Source organism: Centroberyx affinis, unplaced genomic scaffold, assembly GCF_046629955.1.
Source record: "Centroberyx affinis isolate AG114_WGS23_722 - 3 ecotype Tasmania unplaced genomic scaffold, CSIRO-AGI_Caff_v1 ptg002808l_1, whole genome shotgun sequence".
Lineage (NCBI taxonomy): Eukaryota > Metazoa > Chordata > Actinopteri > Beryciformes > Berycidae > Centroberyx > Centroberyx affinis.
In genome coordinates this window covers 1-9,187 of record NW_027280954.1, presented here as the reverse complement: position 1 = coordinate 9,187, position 9,187 = coordinate 1, and the positions used below count along the sequence as shown (strand labels likewise).

Here is a 9,187-nt window from a genome sequence, read left to right as displayed (position 1 = left end):
GCCTTTGTGCCAGAGGACAAAGACACTGAAGACGAACTGAAAAGAATCAAATTCCATTTTTATTTCATCTTTTCCCTCATGCATGAATATGGAAATTATAGGAGTTTTATTTTTATTTTTTTTTCAAATTGTTAACTGTGTGAATGAAGACAAAGGCGGCAATTTCATTTGATAAGTATTTTGTCGTTTAGGAAAGGCATTCTGTTGTTCTGGGACAAACTAAAATTAACTCCAATTCAAACGTGTAGAAAAAATATATATGTGCACCGTTATTGCGTTGTGAGTACGTTTTTTGAACGAAAATGTAATGTTATTGAAGACACTCTTAAGATGATCTTACAATGTGAAGCTACATAAAAACAGATGACGCGATAAAAAACGGAGCACAGCTTTAAAACGACCTTTTTTATTTACTCCTGCCATGAAATGATACATCATGAGAAGTAGCGTTTTGTCACACTTTTACTCAGGTCCACCGATGCAATTTAGATCAGCTGAATGCCATCTCACGGCTGACAAACAAAACTATTACACACAATTGAGTCATTTGTATCCAAAGACCCTTGCCAGGAGTCTGACACAAAAATGAAAATCATTTAACTGCAAAATATAGCACCGTTGGAATATTTCCCCTCCATCATCTTAGTCTACAAAACCCACATGGGCGTTTTGGACACATGTTGGCTTTCATATATGAACACTAGATTTTCCAATCCCATGTGAAAATGCCATTTTCACCTGTGAATTCTGCCTTTACATGTGAAATTAAGTGAATGAAAAAAAAATCACGTCCCTATGAATTGAAATGTTCACATCTGAAGTAAACACTGTCACGTGATGACAGAATACAAACAATGTTCATATATGAAACTGATTTATCACCCCCAACATGTGTCCAAAAAATTCATGTGGGTTTCCACTCATACGCAGCTGATATTGGCTGATACACTGTACAAAGTACAGAACCGACAGCATGAGTTCATAAACTACATAAATGCAGCAGTTATCATTATAAAGATTTACACCAAACACTGAAATACTTGAGCTCTGTGATGAACCTGTGGCTTGTCCAGGGTGTGTACCTGCCGTCTATCCAGTGCATGCTGGGATAGGCTCCTGCCCCCCCCCCCCCCCCCCCTCCACCCAATCCCCCAAACTGAAAAAGACTAAGCAGGTAGAGAAAATGAATGACCTCCTTCAGCGAAAACGACAATATCTGTGAACAAAAACACCCATTCCAAAGGAAAGCTAAGGAAAGAAAATAAATAAAAAAAAGAAAACGTTATACCGTTTGTGCTTTTCCCACCTTTCCCGGTGCAGCATGCAGGGCTTGCGGCAGCAGACAACAGTGAGCTCTTCTCATTGCTTTGCTCATTCTCTCCCTCTCTGTGTGTTCATTAGGCCAGGGGCAGCGGCCCAGCCTAGCTATCAGCTGCAGGATTGCTTTCTCTTTGACTGTGCACAGACAATCACCCATTCCATTAAGCCGGCGATATCATTTCTCCACCTTGTGCAGGTGCAGAATAGGCCAGGAGATGGACAGTTTTCTTTGTGAATGGAGAGATGTCAATGCCAAGGTCATTTCGTCAGGAGGGAACAAAACTGAATGGCAACACTTCATGTGAAGTGTTGCTTTTGTGATTGGTTAAAAGGTGCTGGGGAACATTTTGTAGTCTTTTATTGCTCAGATACCAGAAAATCTAAGCTGTGATTTAATAGGGTGCAAGGAAATAGAAAGTGAACAAAGAGTATCGGTGTACATACATATTGCTATGCCACCAGGCTCTTTCCAAATTCATTTTGGTTACCAAAGGCTACCAAATATATTGGGTTTATTCTATCAAACTGAACACGTGGTGTAATAATGTCCATCAAATAAAGCATGTTTTATGCAGAACACGTTCTTTCATTTGCTTTTCTCTTCTCCAGTCATTTGATAAGGAGTGGGCTATAGGGCCTTGTTCACTGTAATGCTAAATATTAAAGCCACATCGACAGTTTTTTCCTTTATTCCTTTCCATGAGGTTGTTCACTTGCATGCATGAATGTGCAGGGTGTGAGAAGGATCAATCTACACATATCCTACATATTAGCCTAAAACCTAACACTTCTGGCAAAGAGGATTTTGATATTTCATTTTGTCACTCAACGAAATAAGACATCGAAATTCAAATGATGTGAATTCAAATAGTGGCAGCGGGTGTCAAGTCTGCTCATCAAGATTGACACGGACGAGCAAATTTGCTTAATTCAAAAAGGGAATGCTCCAATCATAAGAGATTCTACCTCCTCATTTTCAAGTCCACGTTGTGAAATCTAACTTGCATTTTAATAGCAAGATTCTGGTTAGGTCAGGCAATCCAGATGTACCCACTCATTTTAAATCTAAAAATGGGAATGGAGAAGGGCACATGGAAAATGTCTTTATGGTTTGGAAAAAGATGTGCACAAAACAGATGGTGGTGGTACAACAGCATAGTTAACATACAGTAATACTTTATTCATAATCTTTTATTTACCTAATTTCCCTTCTTATATTACCAAGCTGGCTTGGTAATATAAAATATATGCTGATTTGGATTTCATTCAACAGAAATATTTTAGAATTTTTCTTAGTGATGGTTGCAGTAATATACAGCAATAAATTCTCTTAATGAACAAAAAGTCAAGTTACAATGCCAATTTTGATGAGCACGATTTTAAAAGCAGACATGCTTCTAAAACAGCAATTCCTAATTTTTTTCAGTGCTCAGAAACAAATGGAGAAAAAAAATTAGACAACAGATGAACCACCACATGCTCTTTCAACAGGCACTGCCAAATAAAGACCAAATATGCCTTAGCCAAGGAGTTAGATTGAAGTTCTCAAGTGTTCACACTGCTCATGTGTCATACTTGCAAACTGTGAAACAAAATGGCTGCTAAGAATATTGGAGCTGGAAAATGTGAAACACTTGATAAACCCTGGTGACCTGTAAGGAGGCTACAAGAGTAACTTTACATTTCAAACCTGGAATTTCTCACGTTAACAGCTACATATATGGAACATGTACATAGACTCCGTCAACCTTCTGGACTTCCATTAGTCAGGTTTCTGGGCCCATTCCCCAGTGTGACGCAGACCCAGGGTTTCTAGCTCAGCTGTGCTGATCTGATCCCCATGTGCTGGGTGGGCAGTGTTGGATGTAAAGGAGGTCTGACTGACATCAGTTTAGAAGGCTGGCATGCAAACAGTCCATAGGACAAATACCGAGGTCCGTCTTGATCCCTTACAGATTGACATATTGTTACTTGGTGGTTATGACAACACAAACGACTGTAAAAATCATACAGTTCTTCCATCATTTCCACATTAGGAGCAATGGGTTCCAACTTCTCAAACCAGTAAAACAGCACATCTGGCAGCGTGGAGAGGATGGCTGTCATCATTTGATCCTTGTGTTGCTGAGGCTTATTGTGTCTGTGGTGTGTGTTCAGTCGTCTCCTGGTTCTCAACAGAACTGACTGTCTGCTGCTCTGCCAGCATGTCTGTCAACTTCAGCCCCAGCACTGGATCCCTGGACTCTGGTGACACCTGCAGGATAAAAGCAGGAATTAGCTGTCATTTAAAAGCTGCTGTGTGGGGGCACCTGTTGGATCATGTGCATGTAGATTACAGCTTTCCGGTTGGATGGCTTAACACAGGGATAGGTAACCGTGGCACCGTGGAGGGCTGAGAGCATGCAGGTTTTCATTCCAGCCAAACACTACAGCAGATGATTTCACTGATTAGCTCACCTTCAATCAGAGAGGAGGAACTAGATTAGCTCACCTTCAACCAGAGAGGAGGAACTAATCAGTGAAATCACCTGATGCAGCGTTTGGCTAGAATGAAAATCTGCAAACTCTTGGCCCTCCATGGCACATGGTTGCCTTTCCCTGGCTTGACATTATGTGGACAGGCCCCTTGCTGCAAAAGACTGTTCTAATGGAGAGTGCTCTCTTTTTAAATAAACTCAGACTTACAAGAAACCACAGAATTGGAATGGATAAAAACGGTCCTTCCACTGTTTGCCATGGTAATTTGGCTAGTACAACGTAAAATGGCGATTATGGAACTTTGAGGTAGGGCTGGGCGATAAAACGCTATTGATTATTATCACGAAAAAATCTTCCACGATAACGATGATAAATTTATGAGATCTATTTTCGATATAGTTATTTTAGAGTCCGTTTTCCTCTACCTACAAAAACACTACGCGCTGAGCCAGCAGAGATCAAACTGTGGTTGACGCACCACTCCTCGCACCGGCTCCTCCTCCCACTCACAGCAACTCAGAATGAGCACCGGTGTGGAGCAGCATGTTACTCAGGAGAAAGTGAGCTACTGCGGGAGCGAAACCGACTGCGAGAGACTGAGGAAACTGTCGCCAAAGACACACACTCTCTTTCGGTCTCTCTCTTGTGTTTGGAACTATCAGGTGTAAATGCAATCCGTACAAAGTGCTCGCATGCCTGCGCAACGTCATCTTTCCTGCTCTGACTGCTGACCACTCCTCGCATCCGAAGTTAACTAACCTGACAAAAACTTAAGGAAAACTAGCGGAAAATCGTAGGCTACAGTCACTAGTTGAGAAGATAGCTATCTTTTCAGTATCGACGTAATGCTGCAAAGATAGGAGACAGGAATTGAGATGTCTCACTCCCGATTTAGTGCACAGAAATGGGAAGGAACTGAGACAATTCACTCACTAGCGACTTCCGCCATAATCTCTGGATAAAATAAATCAATAGATAAGGAGACATAGGCACCTAAAGTGAATTTGTATTTTTTTGTCTCACATATTCTATTGACTGGAGTGACACCTCTTCCCTTGCCCAAATTCTCTTTGTAGTGACTCCTGCCAGTCGCATGCGAGGGGTTTATATGGATTTGTTTAGGTTATAAAAAAAACAACAACTATAGGTCGACCACTTAACCAATTCTTATATTTGCCACAGTTACACTGTCATTCTGTGGGAAACAGTGTAATTATAAACCATAATTAACCATGTGGGTTCTAAAAACTCAAGTTACTGTCTGAACAGTGTGGAGCATGCCGGAAAATTTTAAAAGGTCCCCTCCTGTAGGAATTCATATTTTCCTCTATTCATATACATAAATGATCACAGATGTTAAAATTTGGTTTTGTTTGAGTGGTTCAATTTAAAGTTACTGCATTTTCAAAAATCCACACTTTTTGTACAGGCAGTTTCAGACTCCAGTAAACACATCACAACTGGACTTGGTCCTGATTGGCTCCCCTCACTAAAGAATTACTGAAATCCTTCCAGTCTGGCCAGTTTGCAGCTTTTGAACTGGAAAGCCTCCACTCAGCAGGTTTACCTCATTTGAATTAGAGGGGCTGCTGCTGTCGGCCAATCAGGGTCCAGTATTATGACTGTTCTGCCTGTGACCACTTAACTCGAACTTAAACTGAATCATTTTGAAGACTAATTAAATTAAACTTTTAACTAAACTACATTTATTTGCAAAACATCATGAAGACCATTATTGTTATCCTGAGCCATAGTATATTTGAAAACAAATTCCTGAAAAGTGAATAATATGGAACTTTTAGTTTCACTGTTTTTATAACAGGAGGCTCTGTTGGATTATCTGAGATGCAACTGGAGCAAAGCTGCTTTCTCCTGCACTGGCACAGAAGCAAAATGAAATTTGGAGATAGACAGGTCTGTCTGATGTACGACTACAAGGCTCCAAACATCAATATGACAATCTGATTCAGGAGACTATCCTGCCTTCAAAACAAAAATTACCATTAAAAAGTAGTTGGTTGGAGGGGAGTCAGTATCAGCTAACTGGCTCGCAGCTACTGGTGGAAAACACTGCATTACCATGTTTTTGACCATACGCTGACAGGAAGCAAGGTAATTTCTTTCCTTACAGGCGAGGAAGGAGACAATGTTGATTATTTAGAACTATGCTTCAGTGTTATATTTTTTACTTCCATCATGCCACAATTTTAATCCTTCTGCACCAGGCTTGTCAGCAGCACCACCAATGTATTTTTTGGGGAGTCAAGCTTTTATAATCTTTTTTGCTCAGATGTCATTGGTCAGCGTTATTGTTCATTAACACCTGATGGACATTTTTTTTTACAGGCGTAAAGTCCTGCTTGAAAATGACTGGCTTTAGCTTTACTGTGTGTTTCAATTTCTTGCCATAGTTGAAAAACTGCCCTTTTGCCTCAATTTACGTCACCTACAGCGAAATTGCATCCATCTCGCTCCATTCGCTTCCTTATATTGACTTTGCATTGCATTCACACTACCTCTACTTTTGTTTTGTTGCATTCTCTCTCTCTCTCTCTCATTCTCGCCAGTCTGGAATCCAAACAATGTTAATCATGGAAGTGACAGGAAACTTAAATCCCTGGGTATCTTTGCCGTAATTTTAGCATGCGTCTCACCATAGGGCCTCCTCTCCGTCTCAGCATAACGCCTTCTGCGAGCAGGGCCTTCCCAGTCTCCTCAAATAAAAGCGACTCATCCAGCTCTCCCTGGCTCTCCAACTCGGTATACTTCTCCACAAACCTTTGGGATGAAAACGTAGACAAACAAAACATTTAGTCAAATTAGTATAGAACTACAAAAAAAAAGACTTCAGATTTGAATCCCTATTTGCTGTCAGAGACAATTGCTTTCATGCTTGTATATTCAGGAACCACCACAAATACAAATCTTAAGAAACAAATACAAATAAAATACAGACCTACCTTTGACACGTGGAAACAAAGTTTGATTTGGAGAGATCAAATGCCCTAGGCCCTGTCCCATACATGTCATAGAATTTCCTAAAAGGCAGACATTGATCTTAATTATTAGTCAATACGTATAGCATAAAACATATATCACCACAACTAACTTAAATATTGACATAGCTTATGACATTACTTAATAGGTACGTTTGCCCTAAGCAATGGCTGGGTTTCCATACAAATATTTTTCTTGTGAATGTATCAAATGAAAAAAATCTGGAAAAAAAAAAAAGGCAAAATTCCAGTTAATCTCTTCATTAATTGCACAAAAAAAAAAAAGTTATTACACTTGCTTTTTGTCGATAAATGATGCAATAAACACTGATGGAAAAGCATCTGCTTAATAAATAATGACGTAGGCTTGGCACAGTCTGTCTGACATATGGTTCAGTTTCATTACACAACAATTGAAAGACTTTCTGAAATGTTTGAAAAATGTCACGACATGTAAAATATCTGTCCACCACAACCTCCAGAACTGTCACAGGTGTTGTTTCTAATGGGTAGACATCTCCATTATTAGTTGGTAGTGTAGAATATTGCCAAGTATTTGTTTTTGTCCTGGGATGAAAGTTTAAATATGACCAACATGAGCTGACACCAAAGATCAATAAAAACTTGACAGTTGGATGGAAGCACAGCTACTGATAATTCAATAATAATTTTCAGCAATGTAATCATCTTACTTACGCTCTAATGTCATCCTCTTTGTAAAATATATCAGGCACAGGCTCTTGTTTCTTTGTAAATGTCATTGACTGTGGCTTTACATACAGTGGGTCCTTCTTGGGTGGAAAGGCCTTGTATACCTCATACCAAATGGGCTTGTTTGATTCTTTGATGACTCCAGAGCGTATCAGATCTCGAACCCTGTGAATCAGCCATTACACAGTGAGGAATACAACATACCAAAACATACTACACTATGAGTTAGCATACTATTAGGCTACTGTAAGTAAGCATCTCATGGCAGGGGAAAATAAAGGAAGGCCAGTTTGAAAAGGTTTTCAATAGATTGGCAGAAATTTTGTGTCCTGCCCTTCTTCCCTTTTTTTCAAAATACCTCATCCGACTGTTCACTTTTACTTGTAAGGTAACTGAATTTACCAAGTATCTCTCTTTGTCTAGCCTGGTTTTCATATATTTACACACTATTAGTCTAGTTTAATACATCCATGCTATTAGTGCACCGCCAATTCTCATATGGACCTCCATGATGGAGCCAGACGTGGTTGCTAGGAGATTCGTGACGCAACTGCAATGCGTCTTACGTTGTTGACCTTGACAGGCAGGGACGCTAACCGTAAATGTGTCCGGTAGGAGCCTGTCTGGCTTTATTTTCACCGCATTCTGATGGAAAGTTCGGTTCTCACTAGAGTTTAACGACTTCACAACGCCGAGCGCTAGAAGTTAAAATACTAAAATGCGTCTTTTTAGCATTACAAGCTAGCTAAGCGGGTACCGACATTGTCACAGTGCGGCTATTAGATGAATGACTCGTGAATCTAGGCTAGTATCAACTTTAGCTTGTTGATGTTAGCTAGCTAACTTAGCTAACTCAGACAGAAGAACATGCATGTTAAAACGGTATGGTGGTGTCCTACCGTGTGAATACCGTTCCAAACTTCTCCAGTCTGCTGCCAGCCATTGTAGTTTTTCTTACCGACAGCCGCACTAACTGTAATAAGCAAGCCACTACAATTTCACGTGGGCTTGCTTGTTGGCTGGCCAGCCAGGACAATAATGTTACTTCCGGTTCCGGTTTTTCAAAATAAAAGTAATTTATACAAATCCACCGCACTAAAAAATCATTTTGCACAGACAGAGAAATAGTTAATTAAAAACAACTACACAATACGTCCAATATTCTATGGATCGTCGGTAGCTCTGTTCATCACTTTTGGGAAGGGTATTTACATGATCCTTTAATTCCAAAGCCATTTTGTCTAATTTCTTGTGAGACAAATTGTGCCTCCTCTCTCAATAGTTTTATACTCTGGGACACACCAAATAGCTAAAAGGGGACGAATAATCTGCTTCACCAAAAGTGTTACGAAGAAATACACTGCTGAAACAGACATTGACAAGGAAATTTTACATTTAGAGAAGAAGTTTCAACAGCCTGGCTCCAGAGAAATATATTACTAAAAATTAAATACAACAGACTGTGTTCTTACAAAATTGTAAATGCTATTCTTAGAACTAATCAGATATACTAAGAGCTGGGAGAGAGGGCACATAACGTTTTGGCCTGGCAATGAAAAAAAAACTATCAATTCTATTTAAACCAAAACTGGCTCAATCACTTGTAATCCAAAGGAAATTCATGATACATTTAAACAATCCTATTCTAAACTATGCATATCAGAATCTCCTGAAAATGTGAC

The 9,187-nt window shown here is 39.7% G+C and overlaps 1 protein-coding gene across 1 annotated transcript; it reads right to left on the bottom strand.

Annotated features, from left to right (window-relative positions):
- Nucleotides 1-3,298: 3,298 nt before the first annotated feature.
- LOC139657995 (small ribosomal subunit protein mS23-like) lies at nt 3,299-8,523 on the bottom strand. The gene is made up of 5 exons (XM_071535994.1): nt 8,405-8,523; nt 7,491-7,670; nt 6,759-6,836; nt 6,453-6,576; nt 3,299-3,574 (listed from the first exon to the last, which is right to left on the bottom strand). Exons 1-5 carry the CDS (start codon nt 8,446-8,448, stop codon nt 3,452-3,454), a joined length of 549 nt encoding a protein of 182 aa, XP_071392095.1. The 5' UTR covers nt 8,449-8,523; the 3' UTR covers nt 3,299-3,451.
- Nucleotides 8,524-9,187: the final 664 nt, after the last annotated feature.